Source organism: Mercenaria mercenaria, chromosome 1, assembly GCF_021730395.1.
Source record: "Mercenaria mercenaria strain notata chromosome 1, MADL_Memer_1, whole genome shotgun sequence".
In the NCBI taxonomy this organism is placed as follows: domain Eukaryota; kingdom Metazoa; phylum Mollusca; class Bivalvia; order Venerida; family Veneridae; genus Mercenaria; species Mercenaria mercenaria.
In genome coordinates this window covers 50,301-74,619 of record NC_069361.1, presented here as the reverse complement: position 1 = coordinate 74,619, position 24,319 = coordinate 50,301, and the positions used below count along the sequence as shown (strand labels likewise).

Sequence of the window (24,319 nt, the reverse complement as noted above, 5' to 3'; positions counted from 1 at the left end):
CGCCGATATGAATGTTGTTAGACGTTTTCAGAACATAATACGCCCCAAACTCATTTAGGCATAAAATATTACATTGAAAAAAGCCGCCCGACTGTACTGAAGCTCTATACACCAAAACAATGATCCTATACTAAACTACAAAATTTTCCTCATAAGTGAAAAAATTCTAACTTGACACTTGCAGAACACAGCTCGCACAAAATTTCCTTAAAAACTTTTTTTTGACCCTTTCAAAAGGGGAAGAATTTTGCTCAAAAACAAAACTTAGTAAAAAAAGAAAAAGATGTTTATTCTAACATGGGCCCCTTAATTTCCCATCAAACAAAAAGACGAAACGTGTGTTTTTTACCCAAAACACACACAGAGTTTAGTCACACATATTTCATCATATTCTAACGTCACACTGGCTCCTGGAAATAAAAACCAACAAAAAGCAAACATTTGGTGAATACACAAAGATACAGGGGATAACCCTTAAAAATGCCCAGTATCAAAATAATTTTTAAAAGTGATTTTTCTCTGAAAAAAGTCATTGTCGCAGAAGTATTAAATAATCACTAGGGCTGCACCCAAATAATGATTTTATTCAAAAGGGCAAATCACTAAATGATAAATCATTTCTAAATTAATTTTAAAAAATTAAAAAAAAAGATCCATTTCAAAATATATAAACTTTGAACATGGATTCACCTAAATGGTATGTAAAATCACTTTTTTATTTTATCTTTTCTGTTACTTGACAATACCTGACAAATAACTGGCCTTTTCTAAAATGATATCATCCTAGCTTTAAAATATTAAAGCTTGGTTCAAAAACAGAATACATGAAAGTACTTACTCAAGTACTCGCTTCATTATTTCATCTTCACTCTCACGAGGTGCAGGGGGTGGGGACTGAGACTGAGACTGACAGTCTGACAGACTGTCGGGGAGAGCACCTGTTGTTTTCATTATCAGCATTAGTGCTTGCTGTTGCAATTCAATGTTCTTTGTTGTCATCATTCGTACAAACACTTGGTAATCATCCATTGCTAACACTAACTCAAACAAACCCTGAAATATGTTCATTAATAACAAGCATGCTATATACATCTTAATATCTGCATGGCTGACATACAGTACAAATAATTTAAAAGGCCACAAACAAACTTCTTTTTATGACACTAATTAAGCATCACTATGACTTATTACCAGTTCCTATGTATTTTACCTTGATTACAAACACTATGAAATCGTTAATATTTGAGGACGACTCATTCTTAAGGATTTTGTAGTTTTTTGCATTTCAAAGTGTCATCAACCCATGAAATTAAATCCCAACAAACAAATTATTCTTGAAAGTTGAAATCCATAAATTTATATCCCTCATTTTGAGAGAAACCACTAAAGTTGCATGTCTATGAAATTAAATGATTTTACAGTATATACAATGTAGAATACTGAATCATTCCCACAACATTATTAATTTTATACTGATATCTTTCAAGTAGGCATGATCAAACAAACAAAAAGCATTTTTGGATAAATTTTCCACTACACATCTACTTCAATTTACACTTCCTTCAGCAAAATGTGAAATGTCTGCCAATGTATAATTTTGCCCGCATACATTTTGTGGTTAAGGCTGAAATGTCTGTTTCACAAATTGAAAGATTACACAATCTGGTTTAAAATAAATGGTGTTTGATTCATTCCTACTTGTTGGATTCCATGAAAATCAGTCCACCAAGAACAATGATCAACTGTTCAAAATTAGGTGACGGATTTTGGGGAATTCAGACACATTACATGAGGCAATCATTAACAAAATGCAGGTATATTTTTAGCATCAGACATAAATCTTTAAATGACAGCCAATTTTAAAATTGTTACCTTGAGAAATTGTGATGGAGACAAGCGCCTGTAATTTCATGAATGTACTTAAGGTAGTTCTACATATTTTCACCACAGGATTCAACGGAAAAATCACACTTTCAGCGACATTTTTGCGTATAGTTTTAAGGAAAGTTTTCATAATCTTAGGTTTACCTTTTTTCAATCATATGATCAAATAAAATGTGTAGGTCTGTGTGCTTTATTTTTTTAATTCGCCAAATATCAACTTGAATCCTTAGTACATTGCTGTTTTTTTTAAAAATCATTACACGCAGTTTTCAGTCATTACACAAAGTGTGCATGAATTATCATATACTACTTACATGAAAAACTTCCCTAATATCCTTCTTGGAATTCATATCATTGAGTGCTTGTATGACCTCGTCGTGTGTCAGCTTTGTGTCTTTAGTGAATGCATCTAACAAAGCTTCAACCTAGAAAGTATGGTTTAATCATTTAATGAAATATATTCACAGTCACTACGGCATTATCCATTTAAAAGGTACAGTTGTGAAGCTGGAAAGTTTATCTTTCAATAAAATCTCATTACTCGTTATTGTGACGACATTCAATATAAAACATGTGATATAATCTTATGATAGATGTTTCAAAATAAATACCTAAATCACTTTTTATAAACCTTATCCATATTTTTTCTATATAACAGGCAACATTAATAAAGTTCTCTAACTCTTGAATATCTTCTTCCTTCTTCAATCAAATGAGTAGTAAGCGATGATACATTTTGTTTGTTTGTTTTGGGTTTAACGCCATTTTTCAACAGTATTTCAGTTATGTAATGACAGGCAGTTAACCTATCCAGTGTTCCTGGATTCTGTACCAGTGAGTACAAACCTATTCTCTGCAAGTAACGCCATCTTCCCCACATGAATCAGAGGTTGAGAATGAATGATATCAGACACAATGTCTTTTATCAAATCATCGTGGAGAACATATACTCCACCCGGGGATTGAACTCACATCCACGCAATCAGTAGATCTACGCTCTCCCTATTGAGCTAAGCATTGATACAAGTTAATATGGAAAGCATAATTTAAACCTTTCTGTCTAAGTTTAAGGCATATATATTAATTTCACTTACAACTTGTTTGTATTCTTGGTGGATTTTCTTGTACTCTGCCATATCCTCAACACTTGGATCAAAAACTGGAAAAAATTGAAAACAGGTAAATCAGAAGAAATTCTGCATATTAGACAATAAACATTAGCCATGACAAGATAAGGAAATTGAATCTTCAGACGAAATATGTACAGAAAACCTCAAGCAAAAGATTATTAAAATTTTGGAGCCACTTAGATAAATAATTAACATGATTAATGTAAGGGCAAAATGGTTGTGACATGAATGAAGTGGTGATGAGAAGAAGTTCCACATTGCTACATCTGATATGGCGGGTTTATGACAAAACAGCAACGCAACACTTCATCAACATGACAGAACATTGCGCAGATGCAACATAGCAAAGCCATTTTAAGATGGCAGTCTTAAGGTAGTTCTGCATGTTTGATAAACCGGAATTGATGACGTAACGTCATTTATCCGGATATTTTTACTTAGAATAAAGCCTGGATTCGGCATACGGAAATGAAAATCATTTTACGAATCAACGGCAACCCATGAGTAAATTTATTACTATGACAAGGTAACTATCTTTCTAAAGTTAAAATATAACATATTAAAACATCTGACACGTTAAATAATTCAAAATAATGGCTTAAAACCAGCTTGAAATGTGTGAATATCTTTAATCATGGGCAAATATCTCAAAAACAAGCACACAGACCTATACATTTTATTTCAACATATTATATAGGCCATATGTTTATTTACTATTGTGAGAAGTTTCATTAAAATCTACATTGTAGAAAAAATTCTATCTGCGAAAATGTTAGGAAAATGTGATTTTCCCTTAGACTCTCATTATGAAAACTTGCGTGATGTCCCAATTTTTCAAATCAGTCTAGCAAAGAAATCAAGCACACAACCCTATCTTTTTTATTTGCCAAATTTTCTAAGTATATTCTGAAGTTTTGAAAAATCAGAGTTTAATCAAATTTTACATTGTAGAAAAACAAGAGCTGTCACAGGAGACAGCGCACTCGACTATTTCGATGCTGGGTAGTGAAATTGGGTACATCTGAGGAAGCTGGAGGAGTCACTGGAATTTTTAATGACTCAAATGTGGATAAAGATATTACTGGACAATAGCTTAGATCTAAAAAAAAATCATTATAAAAGGAACATAATTCATGGAAAACTTCTGAAATAGTAATGCACCATGTGTCATATCATGCGGCTAATAATTCGGAACAGCTATTTTAAGTTTTAATCAAATCTATTTAGTAATACTGGAGATAGAGCAAAAGTGCATTCAACTTGAACTGGAAATTCTACTGGTAAAAGGAGGGCATAACTCCGAACATACTGGTGCCGGCATTATCAAAGTTGTGTTGTATGATGTGAGTGATGATGTGGAACAACCATTTTAAGTTTGATTAAATCCATTTAGTAACAGCAGAGATATAAAAAGCATCAAAATTAAACTAACTCTAAGTAGAAAGGGGACATAACTCATAAAACATTTGTGCCAGAGTGACCGGCCTTGTGTCATATGATGAGGATGATGATGAAAAATTAATTTAAGTTTTTATCAAATATTAAGTAATGACAAAGATATAGTGAAAATGCATCATAATTAACCAAAAATTCTAAGTAAAAAGGGGGCATACTTCATAAAATACTGGTGCAAGAGTTATGGCTCTTGTATCATATGATGTGGCTGATAATGTAGTACAACTATTCTAAGTTTGAATCAAATCCATTTGGTAATAACAGAGATAATGTGAAAGTGCATCAAAACTTTAACCTGAAATTTTAAGTACAAAAGGGGGATTACTCATTAATACAGTGTAACAGTTATGGCCCTTGTGTCAAATGATGTAGGTGGTGATGATGAACAATTATTTTAAGTTTGAATCAAATCCCTTGTGAAATAACAGAGATATAGTGAAAATGCATCAAGATTAACATAAAATTCTAAGTACTAAAAAGGAGGCATAATTCATGGCAAATTGGTGCCAGAGATATGGACCTTGTGTCATATGATGCGGGTGATGATGTGGAACAACTATTTTAAGTTTGAATCAAATCCATTCAGTAATAACTGAGACAAAGTGAAAGTGCACCAAAACTTTAACCTGAAATTCTAAGTAAAAAGGCGTGTGTGTGTGTGTGTGTGTGTGTGTGTGTTCGGGTTTAACGTCTTTTTAACAATTTTTCAGTCATATAAACGACGGTGTCTACTTGTAGCAGTGTGCACAATGCCCAACTTTATAGTGCTGCCTCACTGGAATATCACGCCGTAGACACGTGGCATGATACCCCACCCAGTCACATTATACTGACGCTCTACCACTAGGCTACCGAGGCGGGGAGATAATTCATGAAATACTGGTGCCAGAGTTATGACCCTTGTGCCATTTGATGTGGGTGATGAGGAACATCTTTTTTAAGTTTGAAGCAAATCCATCAAGTAATAACAAAGATAAAGTGCATCAAAACTTTAACCAAAGTGCGGATGCAGAAGGACGCAGACGCCGGGTCGAGTAGGATAGCTCTCAATACTTCGTATAGTCGAGCTAAAAATGATCCAAACGTGCAGAACTACCTTAAAAAATAATTTATTACAATGAAAGGCAATCAAATCTGCGAAGGATCTAAGATTACTATTTTGGCATGAACAACATTCTGGAGCTTTCCTTAACCCAACATGTTTTGCAGCAATCAACACAATGCTGATGTTTGTTGATATTTTTGCTATTCTGTCAATGTTTTTTCTTTGAGAACTCTACTCATGTTGGTATTTTGTCCTTTTCATGATCTACCTGTCAACCTTTAGTCATGCTCCAGATACGATATCAATTATTTTGCGTTTGAAAATTAATATAATCAATCAGCATAAACTACGGTGTTCCATTTGAAATTGCGATGGTGTGATGGTACAATGTAATATCACGTTTTCATCATCGTACCATCGCGTTTTCAACATCGCACCATCGCGTTACCATCGTGGTTTCACCATCGTGTTTTCACCATCGTACCATCGCGTTTTCACCATCATACCATTGCCTTCCGGTTTGAAATGCGTAGTCCCGTGCACTTGTATTTTTGTCAACAATAGATGAATGTATTTTGTGAGAAGAAATTTACCATTTAGATTCTGCTGTTTTGCAAAATGTTTTACAAAATGTTCAGTGCTCAGTTCATTAAAACTGTTAAATCTTTTTCAAGGCCATGTCCTTTGTATTTTATGTATGCATGAAAGTAAATAAAAAGCTGGGTGTAATAGTCACATGGTATTATTCAAACTCAGCTTATTCTTGTTAGGATGTAGAAGGTACATTATAAGTGCAATGTGAAAATAAGATTGTATCAAGCCTGTATTTCACTGACACATAATGTACCACTGCGCATGACCACCGGAAGGCGATGGTACGATGGTGAAAATGCGATGGTACGATGGCAAAAACGCGCTGGTACGATGGTAAAACCGCAATGGTACGATGGTGAAAACGCGATGGTATGATGGTGAAAATGTGATGACACGATGTTGAAAACGCGATGGTACGATGGTGATAACGCGATGGCACGATGGTGAAACCGCGATGGCACGATGGTGAAAACGTGATGGCATAAAGGTGAAAACGCGATGGTACAACAGTGATAACGCTTTGGCACGATGGTGAAAACACGTTGGTACGATGGTGAAAACGCGATGGCACAATGGTACGATGATGAAAACGCGATGATACGATGGTGAAAACGCGATGATACGATGATGAAAACACGATGATACGATGATGAAAACGCGATATTACATCGACATTTCACCATCTTACCATCGCAATTTCATCATTGTGCCATCGCATTTTCACCATCGTACAATCGTTGTTTCATCATCGTGCCATCACGTTTTCGTCATCGCACCATCGTGCATCGCGGTTTAGTATTAAACAAGTAAAGGAAGTATTGCCATGCAATACAAAGTCCCCTACTGGAAGGCACCTAATTTTCTCTACTGCAGTATAACATAATAAACTGATATCTGTCAATGATGTATAAACAATATTGTACTATATATACAATATAATATAACAAAGCACTTGGATTAAAATTTGCATTATATAAAAACGTACAGTTGTTTTCATTTGGAATTTTTTTGGCCTATTATACAAAAAGTTATCATAAAAGTTATTTATAGTAACAACAGAGTGAAATTAATCCTAAAAAAAAAAAAAAAAAAAAAAAAATCTATAAAATGTAAGTCCACAAGAAAATCTTTACCAGGTAGAGATAGATCAAAATACACCTAAATATTGGATGTAACATGCATGTTGTACCACAGAAAAGTGGTCTCGATTGTTCCCTACGGCCAGTAATTAAAAAGTTACAATGTAATCTATTTATAGTAACAACAAAGGGATGTAATTCTAAAAAACTGTGCCTCATGGTGGTGAACATTTGTGCCAAGTTACATCAAAATCTCTCCATGCATGAAGAAGAAATGCTCTGGACAAAGTCATTCTTGAATTTGACCTTTGACCTCTAAGTATGACCTTGACCTTAGACCTAGTGACCTGGTTCTGGTGCAAGACAATTAGTCTCATGGTGGTGAACATTTGTGCCAAGTTACATTAAAATCCCTCCATGCATAAAGAAGAAATGCTCCAGACAAAGTCATTCTTAAATTAGACCTTTGACCTCTAAGTATGACCTTGACCTTTGAGCAAGGGCTCCGGGATTTGCTCATGACACGTTGTCTCATCATGGAGAACGTCTGTGCCAAGTAATATTGAAATCCCTTAATGAATGACAGAGTTATGGACCGGACACGAAACAGACCCTGTTCATGCCATGTTAACATCTGACTACTAAGTGTGACCTTGACCTTTGAGCTAGGGGTCTGAAAGTTGTGCATGACACATCGTCTTATTATGATGTATAATTTTGCCAATTGATATTAAATTCCCTTCATGGATGGGAGAGTTATGGACCGGACAGGAAAAAAGCCCTGTTGACCTTTGACCTCCAATTGTGACCTTGACCTTTGAGTAAGGGGTGCGGGTTTTGCGCATGACATGTCGTCACATTATGGGGAACATTTGTGTCAAGTAATAATAAAATCCCTTCATGGGTGAAAGAGTTATGGACCGGACACGAAACAGACCCTGTTCATGCCATGTTAACATTTGACTACTAAGTGTGACCTTGACCTTTGAGCTAGGGGTCTGAAAGTTGTGCATGACACATCATCTTATTATGAGGTACAATTGTGCCAAGTGATATTAAAATCCCTTCATGGATGGGAGAGTTATGGACCGGACAGGAAAAAAGCCCTTTTGACCTTTGTCCTCCAATTGTGACCTTGACCTTTAAGCTAGGGGTCCGGGTTTTGCACATGACATGTCGTCTCATCATGGGGAACATTTGTGCCAAGTAATAATAAAATCCCTTCATGGATAAAAGAGTTATGGACCGGACACGAAATAGCGGACGGACGTAATGACGGAATGACGGAAAAGTGCATTCCTATAGTCCCCAAAACTGGTTTTCAACCAGTAGGGGACTAATAAAAAGTCACGATTGTCCAAACTGAACACCGTAATAAACTTATTAAAAATAGATAATGGGCTTTTTTTCCACTGAGTGAAACAAGCCAAATGACAAAATTTATGGCGTAAAATACCTTTTATTCCTTCTTTGCTTAATCAAAAGAACCTTTATAAAGCAAACAAATCTTGTGCTTCTGTCAATATCTTCCTGTGTATTAAATTGTGTGTAAAATATCCAGCTAGCCGATGTAGACATGGGCCAGATTACAATATCAGACATTTCTTGCAAATAGAACTTCATGAAGATTGAAATAGAATACCAGAGGCGCAAATGGGCCTAGGTCGCTCACCTGAGGTAGATCTTGACCTAATTAGATCTCGCTTGTGACAAAGTATTAAATTTAAAAATAATTTAAAAAATCAAAAAAATTAAAATTAAAAAAACTTTTAAAGGTATTCCTATTTTAAGCTCTAGCAGAGGAAGAAAGTGCCCCCATTTGAACAAACTTGGGAGAGGACCATATAATTATAACTAACTAAGTTGTTAAATTGATCTAAGACAAAGAAAGCATTTCTATTTTACAATGGGTCAAGCTAAATATGAAACAGATGTGGCAGAAATAAGCAACTTCATTGAAAATTAGCAGAGAAAAATTGCAAAGATTAACCATAACGACCAGTCACTTAGCTAAATTCCTTAATTTCTTTCATCAGTGTGAAATTAAAAGAAAGACAATCTAATTTTCAAAAATAGTTTTTCTAAAAATCTAAGCACATTGAGCATAAATAACGAGAGAAAAAATGTAAAAGCACTTTCCATGCTAAGTGTCAAAACAAGACAATTTGCGGTAATATGTATATCCTGGTAATTGGTATACATATACATGGTATACTTAATATATATCACAGCTCTGAGGTAAATTCAAGTACAATGTACCTACTATATAATAATTTTAAAGTTTTGACATTGTCAATACACAGACCTCTTACTGATGTATACTATTAGCAAATGTTCACACCTTGTAAAATCCTGCGATATTTAGTCAGCAAAGAAAATATTGACCCCTTTCAATTCAACCATTGTACTATATTAATATACTGGCATATGCCATGCATAAAGTGTAAAGCAAACCATAATAGCCTGCTGAGATCTTCAACATGTGTGAAATGTAACCAGAATGTAATCAAAATAACACAATTATTTTAATGTTATGGTTATACTTCACATTCAGCTTATGTTAATTAATAGTTGTGTGGATACTGGAATATCTAGTAGGGGTGGACAATTTCATTTCATTGAAAACCATTTCATAGATACGACATTTCATTGAATATGACAAATTGTCCACATGACATTCTGTCAAATGTGACATTTCGTCAAATACAATATCGCATCGAATTACGTCGAATTGTAGCAATTTTCCACTGGGATTCTTCGGTTTAGAATTGATCCCGGCCCCATTTATCCCTTGTTCATGTATTATCGGTGTAAACATATCACCGGTGCAATCCGAAATATACGATTTATTCACGCGTACTATGTCACTTCCGGTTTACTTTTGTTGACAAGTGCTCCCGCCATCTGTCAAAGTAAAAAAAGTGTAAAGAATGTCATTTTTGAGGGTAAGTAGACTTTATTTTCTGCTTCTTTTAAGAAAACTTTTTAAAAACAATTAAAAATAATTCATAATTTCTCACAGTATTAGGAATATACCTTGAAATGTCAAAAAAACCACATTGATCCAAGTGCGCTCGGCGTTCATGTAAACAATAGTGACGTCAGAGCACCTGCTATGTCCGATTTTTTCAGCTACTGAGTTAAACTTCTGACCAATATATTTAATTGATTTTTAATTGGATTTTCACCCTTTTTTCAGCTTCCAACCATTGGTCAGAATAAGAAACAAAGTAAAAGGCTTTATAACACTGATCTTCTCTGGAAAGCATATAGAGATGTTAAAGATAAGGGTGTATCAGTTTATAGGGCTGCACGTGTGTATGGTGTACCAGAGAGCACATTAAGAGACAGGACCCTTGGACTGCAGCCAGCTGTAGAAAGTAAAGTGGACTTACCACGGTCAGGTGCATCGACAGTGTTTACAAGGGAGCAAGAAAAGCAACTTGTAGATCATGTTTCATACATGACAGGGATAGGATATGGGTACACCAGGCATGACTTTCTAAATATAGCAACTGATTTTGCTCTGTCCCTAGGTATTAGATCTGTTTCTGATGCACAGTTAACACATTCTTGGTTCACTGGATTTAAGAACCATAACCCTGAAGTCTGTCTATCCAAACCTCAGAAACTGTCGTTAGTACGGGCACGATGCACATCAAAGGAAGTGCTTGATAAGTACTTTGCGGAATTAAAAAATGTCATGGACAAGTATGATCTGACAAATCACCCAGAATACATATGGAACGTAGATGAAACCGGATTAATCATGGAACACAATCCACACCATGTTGTTTGCATTAAAGGGCAGACCCCACAGGCAGTTACTTCCAACAAGGGGAAGACTGTCACAGTTATTGCAGCAGGTACTGCGTCTTATGTGTTATGTTTTCTACCTCATAATAATTCTTGTAAACCAGACTAACTTTATAAAATTTTAGCTAATCAGTTACTAATACTATGCTAATGCAAATATACTGTTAGCACCATAAATTCAAATGATGGAAACATGTTTGTTGCTTAATTTGTAAACTACACATAATATTTCTGTTGTATTTCTGACAATTAGTATTTCTGTTGTATTTTTCAGGTAGTGCTGCAGGAACAAGACTCCCTCCATTTTTTGTATTTCCTGGTAAGAGATGGTGTGATTCTCTTTTAGAGGGTGCTTCACCAGGATCTGTTGGCACCATGTCAGAGACCAGATGGTCCAACTCAGCTGTCTTTCTTGAGTTCTTAAATGAGCACTTTAAGAAACTTGTTCCTACTAATGACCATGCAGTTCTTGTGTTGTTTGATGGACATAAATCACATGTCAACCTCACTTTATCTACCTGGGCTGCTGCGAACAATGTTGTATTCTTCGTCCTCCCTCCTCACACCTCTCACATAACTCAGCCGTTGGACGTAGGGTGCTTTGGTCCCCTCAAGAATGCTTATTACAGTGAATGTCAGACATTTATGCGAAGAAATCCAGGAATGCAAGTAACCAGGTATATAGTTAGTTAAGCATGTTTAATTGATTAAAACAAATACATGTAATTATCATTTAACTGAATCCCTCTTGATAAATTAACCGTTAACATCCTTGTTTTAAAAAAAAAACTAATTATTTTATTTTTCTTTGCTTATATGAATTTTCTTAAAACAGGTACAACATTGCTGAGCTGGCTGGCAATGCTTATAACAAGGGTGTCACAGCAGGTAACCTTATCTCATCATTTAGGAAGACAGGTATATACCCACTTAATAGGATGGAAATAAGCTGCCAGAAAACAGCCCCAGCAACAATCTATAATGGTGGTGACAACAACGGTATTAATGCCTGTAATAATGAGAATAGCAAGTTCCTTGATTCAAAGAAAATCACTGTTGTACACAGTGTTACACCTAAAAGGAAAATACCACCAACCATTACTGGTGACATTAGATCTCCCTCCAAAAAAATGTTACTGAAGCCTGCTCCAAGTGAAAAAATCTCACAGAAGTCTGAACCCAAAAGCAAAAGGAAGTATGAACCTAAAGGCAAAAGGTCTAAACCACTCTCACCAGTGCCATGCACATCTGGTGTCTACCATAATGTAGTCAGTACTGACTCCGAGTCAGAAACGTCAGTTATTGATGAGCAAGATCTTTGCTGTGTTTGTCACAAGGCAAGACCAGATGCACTTAACCTTGATTATATCTTGGAAATTGTTTTGTGGGCCCAGTGTGATGTATGTAATCACTGGACACACCTTAAGTTTTGCTCTAGTGTCCGTTGTGTCAGGAGGGGAGATACCTTCCTCTGCCCTCATTGCACATAAAAACTGTCTGTAATCATAATATCAGGAGAAAGTTAATTTGATTGAGACTTTCAGTCAGTGTACATGAATATGAATTTTAACAGAAGTGTTGTTATTGTTTGAATTTATTTATTTTTGATATATCATATTTTACATTAAATGGCATACCTGTTACATTTCAGGTTGAAATAAATACAGAATTCTATTAAATTATAGCAGTGTGTTTATTATTTGGTATTATGACCTATTTTGGTCAGAAGTTTAGTCCAGTAGAATCTGGTAGGTACTATTTTATGTATACTATGCACCGGTGAAACGTGACAGATCAAAACAAAAATGGCGGATACAGTGACTTTGTAAAATAGGTCACTGCTTGCTTAGCTGAGATGGTTGATGAAATAAAATCAGCCTGTTAAATGCAGAAAAGGTAATTATTTAAACATTTACTAGTAGTATAAAAAGTGATTTATTCGTTTTTCAAATGCGGACATTTTAAATGCTAGTACACCGATAATGGGTTACATCAGGATATATAATTTCACGAAACAGTGTATATTTCAATCATGTGTAACAAATTTAACACTACACAGGTCAATAAATAAAGATCCTTTATAAACTCATTCATTATTAACATTCAGTCAGACCTTTGAGATTTATAGATCGATTAAATATTCACACTTCAGCGACAAAACTGTCAGAGAATGTGTGCATGCTCAAACACAGCTGAAGAAAGATTGTAATCTAAATAAATTTAACCATACTTAAACATTTAGCTTCTATAAAACCATCTACTGGTACATGGAAAAATGCACTGCCAAGAAAGCAGAGCAATTCGTCGTAAACCCATTCTGACTTTTTTCCTGCCATTTCGGCTTCCCAAATATCCAGGAAGTTTACGATCGTTCTATTTCCTGTGAATGCGTGTAAAAACATTACCGTGTGGATCACTACAACTCGGACACAACCTACTATTATCTATCCCTGAACAAGTCAAGTCAAGTCAAGTCAAGTAAATTTTATTTACAAAGTCTGTGGTACAAACAATATAATATAAGCTCGTAAGAGCTTTTAAAACCAACTTAAAGATATCTTATACCTGTACATAGGATAAGAAAACATAATGTGTTACAATAAAAAGACAGGCACATTAAATACAAGCAAAGACAATTAAACAGTTAAAATATAAAGCACATGATATAACAATAAAGCTAAGGTTAAAACAAATAAAGAGCACATGATATAACTATAGCACCCATAAGAGTGATGAGTAAACATAAGCTTAGAAAGCACATAGCACATTGCAACGAAGGTATTGAACTAAGCTGGCAGAAAAAAGCAAAGGTAACATAACAGCAACTAAACTAAAGCAGTACCAACTAGGGTACTAAATTAACGGATGGCAAACAAAGGATATATGGGAACACAACATTAATTTTAAGCTTTAGACATGACCTGCAGCCAAGGAACTCTAAGATAAATACGTAAATAATTATGTGATTCAAGTTGGACTTGAGCAATTTTTACCATTCCAACTAACGTTTTAAACTGACCGAAAAAAGAGACTTGCTTGTATTCGTTCGGAAGAGAGTTCCATAGCTTAGCAGCTAAATATCTAAATGTTTGCTTACCGTACCTCTCAGTTCTTGGATGAGGAATTTCAACTATATTCTGGTATCTAAAACTATAAGAAGAATTTTTGTAATTTACAAGGTCATGCAAGTAACTAGGGCCTTCACAATGTAATATTTTATAAGTTTCTAATGCTATATTTCTCATTCTTCTAATTTTAATGTTGGTCAACCGGACAGTATCAAAAGATCTTCATAAGATTTTGTATAATCATCATAAATTTAGTTTAATCATATTTTATTGTACATTGTGTATATATATATTCACACACGTATACATCACATTTAATACAAGCATTAAATTAAATACATACAAATGGGTTGGGCCAAAAGTTATTCCAACATTATCTAGGGCCCTCCCCAGAACAGTCAGTTTATAAGTAGCTCAAAAGTAATGTGTTAAGGTTGTGTGATTGGTTGTACAATTTCAAGATTCAAATAAAGAAATTTGGAAAATATGCATCGAAAAAAAATGTATTGAAAAGGAGTTTAATAAATATTTTGCTAGATATCAAACAAAATGTTAAAAAGTGTAAAAATGATAAAGAATTAAACAGGAAGATATACCATTGTTTAGTTGCCGCTAGTACTGACACCACCGCCCCCAGTTTTCGCTAAATAAGTTTGCAGCAGTTACATGTTTTGGTGAACTCGAGTTAGCGTTTTTATTATTTGAATCTTTTGCTCTCCTTAATATAAATTTGTACTTCTTTGAACAGTATTTCATTCTGGGATTCTGTTAAAGTGTCAATGCCAAATAAAAGTTTCTTTGCGCTAAGAGGATGAAAGGCTCTAGTATTAATGAATAATGTTCGCCTCTGAAGTGTATATCGTTTGCAAGTAAAAACATAATGCTCAGCATTTTCATTCTCAGCACCACATTCACAGGACGGGCTCGGAAGGAGATGATTTTTATACAAATCAGAATTTAGATTACTGCAGTTATTTCTTATACGGGCATGATGAATGGCTGAAAATCTTTCGCCTTTAGTGAAAAAAGATGGAACTACTGGTGGTTGATATAGTTCTTTCAGTTTACTTTTAAAAGAAGATAGTGTTTCTGAGTCTCGAATATTTAACGGAAGATCATTCCAAAGTTTTAATGCTGATGGTAAGACAGACTTAGAATAAATTTCAGTTCTTCTTGTTACTGAAGCGTAGTCGGCATTATTTCTTAACCAGTAGTGATTGTCATAAGCTAAGTCAACTGTTGGGGGGAATAACTGTGTCAAATACTGTGGTAATAATTGGTTTTTGGCTTTGTACATTAAAAGTAATTTTTGAATTTTTCTTCTGTCGGAGAGTGTTACTCAGCCTATCTCATATAGTAATTTTTGTAGTGAAACAGATCTTGTTAGGCCAGTAGCTACCCGAGCTGCCTCATATTGTAATTTTCCTAAGGTATCTTTTTCATATTGTGTACAATTATCCCAAACTAAAGAAGCATATTCTAGCTGAGGTCGTAGATAAGAGATAGCTATGTGATTCAGTGTTTTTCTTTGAACTTTAAATTTTAGCATTTTCATAGAACCAAGGATTTTTGATGCTTTAGATACAATATTTGAGATATGTTGGTGCCATGACCCGTCCTGACTGAATGTGACACCTAGATGCTTATGATGTTCGGCAAAGTTAAGTTGTACATTGTCAAAAAGTAATGATGGTCGATTTCTATTACAGAACGAGAAAAACATAACTTCCGTTTTAGAAGGATTGAAGTTTACTAACCACTGTTTAGACCATGATGTAATTAACAACAGATCATTATTTAGCGTTTCTTCCATTAAAGTCATTGGTTGATACGGATAGAGAACTATCATCTGCGAAAAGTCTAGTAATACTTGTAAGTGACTCTGCTATATCATTGACGTAAATGAGGAATAATAAAGGACCTAACACTGAGCCTTGAGGAACACCCCCATCTAGATAACTTGAATTTGAAAAGGTTGAAGCCACAAAAACTTTTTGAGATCTGTCTTTTAAATAATTACTTAACCATTTGATCAAATTTCCAAGAATTCCATACTGTTGAAGTTTGAAAACAAGACCTTTATGCCAAACCCTATCAAATGCTTTGGATATATCACAGAAAATGATGCAAGTAGAATCTCTGTTGTCTAAAGCTTTACAGATTTGATTATATATGTCAATAAGTTGATATACCGTGGAATGACCTGGTAGAAATCCAGACTGATTTTGAAATATTAAAGAATTGTCATGTAAGTGGTTATATATATGTTTAAATATAATACGTTCCATTACTTTGCCAACGCAGCTAATGAGAGAGATTGGTCTATAGTTTGATGGTTCGTGTTTATTTCCCTTCTTGAACAGGGGCATAACATGTGCTAGTTTCCAATTATTAGGATAAATACCCTCAGACAAGGAGCGATTAAAAAGTAAACAGAGTGGAACGCAAAGTGTTGTTGATGTTTCTTTTAACATTTTATGGCTTATTTCATCTGGTCCAGATGCTTTGTTTGTAACTAAGTTTGCTAAGATATCTGTAACTTCCCGTTCTTGTATAATAAAGTCAAAGAGTCTTAATGAATCTTATAGCATGTTCCTGGATTTTCTCAATTTTCTTTGTATGTATTTGTTTTATTAGTAAAATTCCAAGTAAGGGGACAGTAGTTAAAATTTGACATGACAAAGAGTGATACATAGTTAAACGTCCTAATCTGGTGAGATATTTTCCGAGTCCTTTCATGACGTTTAATTGCCTGGATGCCTTTCTGCAGATATTTGATATTTGGCTATTGAAGCTAAGCAGGAAGTCGAAGGTAACCCCTAGGAGTTTCACTTCGTCCTCGCACTTATCCTCAATATCCTGCAGCTTAAACGTCAGGTTCAGGTTTTGCTTCCTAAGGCAATTGCTTGGAACTTCTCGGGATTGGCCTTCATGTGGTTTTTAGAGAACCAGTCAATGAGTACTAAACTTTCTTCTTCAAGAGTTTTTACCAAATCTTCTTTAGAACTGCTGGCATAAGATAATGTGTTATCGTTAGCGTAATTATAAAGGGTTCCCTTTTCAATAAATGCAAAAATATCGTTTATAAATATATTAAAGAAAACGGGACCCAGAATGGATCCTTGGGGTACGCCCTTGACTAGTTCTCTAAAGCCACTGAATACATTTCCTATTTTAACGCACTGTTGTCTGTTTGACAAATAACATTTAACAAGTGACAATTAAATCATCTTTTGACAGATTATAGTGTTTTAGTTTTAACAGAAGCAGGTCATGTGCAAACAGTCAAAAGCCTTTAAGAATGGGTTAAAATATCACTATTTAAAATGATTAAGTAGCTGCTCATAGATGGCCCTCTCATAGATTTTTGAACATCTATAGACTTGTTTTTGCGTCTCTAGCAACAAAGATTGTGAGTAAAAAAGAGTGTGACCAAATAAAGGGGGAAGGAAATAAAGGGGAAAACAGGGAGAAAAGGCCAGATTATTGTTGTGCGAAAAAGAACAGGGAGAAAGGGCCAGATTATGGTTGTGCATGTCCGAAGGGGGGTTGAAAATATTAGGTAGATATATAGATAGGCAAATAAACAAATTATGAATCATTCAAGAAGCTAGGCCAGTGGTTATTGATTGGCACTCATCTAAATAAAATAAAACGGATTATAGCCAAAGCGTACCCAAATCGAAATGTACCCAATATGAAAAAGTCAAAGAGTCAAAGTTTGATAGTATTTTATCTGCAAAGATATATATACGGAACTGAATGTTGAATGAAATGAAATATTATCAACTGTCAGTATGCTGTTTTCTAGAGAAGGTAACAGCATTTCACACAAATCTCGATTTTTTTTTCAAGTCAAATGTCACGGTACGGACTTGGTCACGTTAGGGGAGAAGATGTGTCAGGCAGCCGGTTAGCTCAGTCGGTAGAGCAATCGCCCTGTAAGCGAGGGGTCCCGGGTTCGAGCCCCGGACTGACTGCACATTTTTCTCACCCTGTGACATTTGGCGCCCAACATGGGACCGTGGCATGCTTGCTTGGTCAGTCTAATAACGCTTGCAATATTATGTACCTCCGGAATTCGAGGACGAATTTCCAATTTGTGGGGGTGTATGTCACGGTACGGACTTGGTCACGTTAGGGGAGAAGATGTGTCAGGCAGCCGGTTAGCTCAGTCGGTAGAGCACTCGCCCTGTAAGCGAGGGGTCCCGGGTTCGAGCCCCGGACTGACTGCACATTTTTCTCACCCTGTGACATTTGGCGCCCAAATTTGTTACCCGGTCAGTAGGACACTTACGGATAAACGTGTGTTCTCTTCAGGTCTCTGAAAGGGACGCAAACAGCACAAATAAATAAAAAAGTAGGAGGACACAGATTTTCAGTTCTCACTTCAAAATCTTTACTCTCAGTGCGCATTTCAATAATTCATAAATTCATTATTCAAACGAAATATGGAAGTAGCTTTCAGCAGCCAATTCAGTATTCTAGTTCAAGAGTTCCTAAACTGCCTGAATTTTCAGGTGAGGGTAAGGATGGTGATGACTTTGATATGTGGAAATATGATGTAACCTGTTTAATCAGAAATGGTGTATATCCACAGCATGTAATACTTGAAGCCATTAGAAAGAGTCTCAAAGGAAAAGCCCGTACAGTGTTACTTCATTTGGGAGAAGGTGCCTCTGTCGCTGACATTATTGATGAATTAGAGGGTATTTATGGCAATGTGGCCAATAGTGAAAAACTCAAAGAGAAATTTTACTGTGCTCAACAGGAGCCAAATGAATCTATTGCAGATTATAGCCTTAGACTTGAACAGTTACTTTGCAAGTCAAATATTGATTTAAACAAGACCACTAAGAATGAAATGTTGTGTAACCGTCTTTGGTCAGGTTTGCGAGATAGTGAACTTCGAAATGTATCTCGCTATAAATTTGACAACACAATAGACTATGGTGTGCTCAGACGAGAGCTGAGACAGATTGAACAGGACTTGCAATTAACTAAAAGAGGCCCAATACATACCCCTGTTTCAGACCCTAAAGAAACTCAAACCGTTGAGAACCCCAAACCATGTAAGACCAAGGTTGAGCCAGCATCCCAATGTATGTCATCTGTTGAAAACAAGTTGCTTCAGCAGTTACAAGATTTAAACAGTCAGATGAGAGAGTTGAATACCAGAGTTGGAGTAGTTGAGAAAGAGTTACACAGTTTGAAGAAGGCTAGCAATAAACCAGGTGGTTACAGTGACAGAGGTAAATGGTCTGATAGAAATAAAGGTAAAGGGACTGATCAGAAAGAAGCATCCCCAAAGAAGGATAAATCAGATGAGCCCAAGGAAAAACCTTTAAACAACAAGGGGTCTTCTCAGCAGGGCCAGTAGAAGATCCACAAGTTGTTAAAGGCCCAAAGATGGCACCACTTGTTGGCCATGCCAATGAAACAGAAGTTCTTGTAAATGGCTTCAGTTGTAAAGGTCTGTTAGACACTGGAAGCATGATTACTTCCCTTAGTGAATCTTTTTACTCTTCACTTCAGCCTAAACCAGATCTTCTTAGTCTTTCTGATTTCAGTCTTGATGTTTCAAGTGCCAATGGTTCTTCTATTCCATACATTGGTTATATCATTGTGGACATCAGTATTCCTCATGTTGACTTGAATCCAGTCTCTGTACCAGTTTTGATTGTTCATGATACCAAGTATTCGTCATCAGTGCCTTTGATTATTGGTACCAATGTGTTGAATTTCTTCAAAACATCCACAGACTGTAGCAGTCTGCCTGCTGATTGGAATGACATTCTATCTGTCATGTCTTCGGTACAGTCCATTCCTGTCAAAAGTTTGTCTGATACTAACATTCAAATACCACCTTGTGAGACACGTACCATTGTTGGTAAAGTTCGAAATGTTGGTAATATGTCAGTTGGTGTTACTGAAGGTATGGACAACTCAGCTAGTCTTTCTGTGTATCCGAACTTGGTACATGTGAAGCCATCTAGTTCATTTTGTAGAATACAGGTCAGAGTATGCAATATATCTGCACGACCTATCCTCATCAAACTGAATTCTGTTCTCTGTCATCTTCAAGATGTTGAAGTTATTCGGAATGTTGACCCCTTTGAAGGTTCCAAATCTCAACTTCACAATGCAGACAAGTCCCTTGATGAGTTAGGTATTTCTATCCCCACCGAGAATCTCACAGTTGATGAACACAAAAGGGCTCAAGACTTTTTCTCTGGCTGGAAACACATTTTCTCTTCTGGATTGTCCGATCTTGGTTGCACTAATATTGTTGAGCATAAGATTGAGCTCACAGACCCTACACCTTTTAAAGAACCATATCGGCGCATTCCTCCTGGTATGTTTGAGGAGGTTAGAGAACACCTCAAAGACATGTTGGATGCTGGTGCGATTAGGGAATCACACAGTCCCTTTTCTTCAAATGTGGTTCTGGTTCGGAAGAAGGATGGGTCGCTTAGATTCTGCCTGGACTTCCGCCGCTTAAACAGCCGTACTGTCAAGGATGCATATGCTCTGCCCCGAATAGATGAGACCATTGACAGTTTAGCTGGCGCTAAGTACTTTACCAAGCTCGATTTACGATCTGGCTACTGGCAGGTTGCCATGAACGAGAAGGATAAGTACAAGACAGCATTCTCAGTGGACCCACTTGGATTTTTTGAGTGTAATCGTATGGCATTTGGGCTAACGAACGCACCAGCAACATTCCAAAGGTTGATGGAGCGAGCCATGGGAGAGCTAAATCTTAAAGAATGCCTCATTTACCTGGACGATATTATTATATTCTCCACGTCCATGGAAGAGCATTTCAAACGCCTCCAATCAGTCTTCCAGAGGTTGGAAAAAGCTGGTCTTACACTCAAGGGATCCAAGTGCGAATTCTTCCGCACCAGCGTCAACTACTTAGGCCATATAGTAAGTGCACAAGGAGTTGAGACCGACCCTGATAAGATAGACGCCTTGAAGAGATGGCCCATACCCAAGTCTATTAAAGACTTAAGAAGTTTTCTTGGCTTTGCCGGCTACTATCGTAGATACATCCAAGGGTTTGCTCAGTTAGCCAAGCCACTGAATGACCTACTTATTGGCCACACCACCAACAAGACTAGTAAGACCAAGAGGAAAGCTACAGCTTGGACTTGGGGTCCAGAACAACAGTCCGCTTTTGAGTCGCTTCTCAAAAGCCTTGGGTCCCCTCCAATTTTGGCATATGCAGATTTTAGCAAGCCCTTTATTCTCAACATAGATGCCAGTGGAATAGGTCTCGGGGCCGTCCTCTATCAAGTTCAGGCGAATAAAGAGAGGGTCATTGCTTTTGCAAGTCGTGGACTCAGGCCAAATGAACGGAATTATCCGGCTCACAAACTGGAATTCCTAGCACTTAAGTGGGCAGTCACGGATAAGTTTAAGGACTATTTATATGGTAACTCATTCCGAGTCCGTACAGACAACAATCCGTTGACTTACGTTCTGTCTACCGCCAAGCTTGACGCTACTTCTCATAGGTGGTTAGCTTCTCTAGCAAACTATAACTTTGAGATCCAGTATCGTAGCGGTAAGTCTAATGTCGAAGTTGATACTCTCTCCAGATTACCATCTTCAAGCTCTGTTGAAGCTTCTGTTCTCTTTCCTGAAGCTGTCAAAGCTATTTGCCTTGGAGTGTTGGCCTCTCCCCAGGAGTCTCCAGCTTTCAAGTGTAATTCCTTTTCACAGCCAGTTTTAGATTCTTCCCAATCTCCTGATTCCACTTTAGACACCCAGTTGGCTGACATTGACTGGAAAGAAGAACAGAAAAGAGACACAGTGATTGCTAGGGTGGTTGAACTGGTGCAGACAGGTCATCGACCAACAAAGCGTCTCTCTTCTCTCGAAGATCCTCTTGTTAGACATTACCTTAGAGAGTGATCTAATCTTTTCCTCATCGATGGCATACTGTATCGCAAAGGTTTTGTTTCTGGCCATCCTGTTTAACAACTTGTCCTTCCTGAAGTGTATCGTGAGGTAGCCTTTACCGGCCTCCATGATGATGCAGGTCATCAAGGACGGGAAAGAACGTGCAGTCTTTTGAAATCAAGGTTCTTTTGGCCTGGTTTAGATCAGTTTGTGGAAGGGCGTGTCCGAAACTGTCCTCGATGCATACGTCGCAAGACTTCCCCTAAAGTAGCGGCTGGGTTGGTCCCTATGGAATCTTCATATCCACTTGAGCTCGTGTGCATGGATTTCCTTACCCTTGAAATGTCCGCAGGTGGGTATGAAAATGTGTTAATCATTACTGATCACTTTACCCACTTTGCACAAGCCATACCCACGAGGAATCAAACAGCCCGCACTACAGCTAAGGTCTTGTTTGAGCATTTCATCTGCCATTACGGCTTCCCTGCACGTCTGCACAGCGACCAGGGTAGGAATTTTGATGGAGCTGTTATCAAAGAACTCTGTAAAATCGCAAACATAGACAAGTCGCGAACCACCCCTTACCATCCACAGGGGAATGGGATGCCCGAGCGATTTAACAGAACTTTGCTTAACATGCTCGGTACTCTGGAAGATGAGCAGAAGAGTAATTGGAAGTCCCATGTACCCACTTTGGTTCACGCCTATAACTCCACTAGGCATGAAACTACAGGACTCACCCCACATTTTTTAATGTTTGGCCACCACCCGAGGCTTGCTCTTGACGCCTTTTTCGGTACTGAACCAGACTCCTCATCTTCAAAGAAGACCCACTCAGAATATGTCACAAATTTGAAAAAGCGTCTTGACTTTGCATATAAAGTGGCTACACGGGAAGTCAAACGACAGTCCAAGCGCCATAAGCAAAGATATGACTTGAGAGTCAGGGAGGCTAAACTCCATCCTGGAGATAGGGTCCTAGTCAGAAATGTAGGACTGAAAGGTAAGAATAAGATTGCTGACAAGTGGAGTAGGGATATCTACACAGTCATATCTCAGCCCAATCCTTCTATCCCAGTCTTCCAGGTGAAAAGGGAACACGGTCGTAGTAGTCTTCGAACCCTTCACCGAAACCTCCTCTTACCTTTTATGGGTCTGCCTCTAAAGAAATCAGTTTAGGGGTCCTCCTGACGAAGTCGTGGAACTTCAGTCTGATAATGAAGTACCTGATCAAGCAGACGATCTGATCGGAACCGAGCCCCAAGAACCACTAGCACATCCTTGTGATGAATCCAAACCATCCAAGTTGTCCTCACCAAATCCTCAGACAAAAGATGTCCCGAAATACATTATTCCTCAGAGAAGGAAGCCTGTGGCGCCATTAAATCCTCAAGCAAAGGAATTTGTTCCTAGAAGAGGTAGTCGTGTCAAAGACAGACCTGTTTGGATGCGGTCACATGATTGGGTAACACACCATTGATACAGTTGTACAGATAAATGAATAGACATTCATACAGTACATTGATCAGATTTTTTTTTACAGTTTTAAGTTTTTAAGTATTTTGTACATACTGAGACAGTTGTATATGTAGTTACTATAGATCCTGTGATTATATGAATTAAGTAATAGTGCTTAGAAACATTATCACTAATACTAGTGATCTTTGATATTCATGATAAATCATGAAAATAAATTTCAGGTAATTTTAACCGATGCCTGATGGAATTTTGTGTTTTCTGTATGTTTAAACACATAAGAAGTTGCTAATTATTCATGATAGAACTGAAGTCTGTCATAATTATATTGTGAGTGTGGCAACTTGTTGCTAAGTGTTGCCGGTGTAGTACATTTCCGTACTAACGTACGTTAATGTCTTAAGATTCAAAAACGTAATTGTTGGTGAATCATTTGTAACTACATTGTAGGTAGACTGTATGACCCTAGGAATAGTATTTAGTATAACGTTGAAATAGTTAACGTTATGGAGTAGTGTAATTTGCGATATAGGTAGAGACCTTTGAAATGTCGGGACGACATTTTACTGAAGGGGGGAGGATGTAACGGGGTCATTTGTCATTGGTATTCTATATATAAATGTCACATCCCTATATATCATTATACACATATTCATCCATTTGTCCATCTAATCAGTTATCATCCCCATACAACACTTATTTTTTTCGTTACATAAGTACAGTCCTATACTCCACCATTTCATTCCTATAACTAACATGTGAACTAAAAATAGGTGACGGGCCTCTTTTATTTACCTATCCGCCAATGTACGTCACGCATGCGCACTGAGAGTAAAGATTTTGAAGTGAGAACTGAAAATC

The 24,319-nt window shown here is 36.8% G+C and overlaps 1 protein-coding gene and 1 non-coding gene across 2 annotated transcripts; one reads left to right on the top strand and one right to left on the bottom strand.

The window, feature by feature from the left end:
• Positions 1–833: 833 nt before the first annotated feature.
• On the bottom strand, positions 834–13,371 carry LOC123545137 (cilia- and flagella-associated protein 36-like). The gene is made up of 4 exons (XM_053533679.1): positions 13,234–13,371; positions 2,979–3,043; positions 2,199–2,309; positions 834–1,053 (listed from the first exon to the last, which is right to left on the bottom strand). The coding sequence occupies exons 1-4, from the start codon at positions 13,337–13,339 to the stop codon at positions 835–837; spliced, it is 501 nt and encodes a 166-aa protein (XP_053389654.1). The 5' UTR covers positions 13,340–13,371; the 3' UTR covers position 834.
• Positions 13,372–18,231: 4,860 nt separating this feature from the next.
• Trnat-ugu (transfer RNA threonine (anticodon UGU)) lies at positions 18,232–18,304 on the top strand. Its single transcript has one exon. It is a non-coding gene; the product is annotated as a tRNA-Thr (tRNA).
• Positions 18,305–24,319: the final 6,015 nt, after the last annotated feature.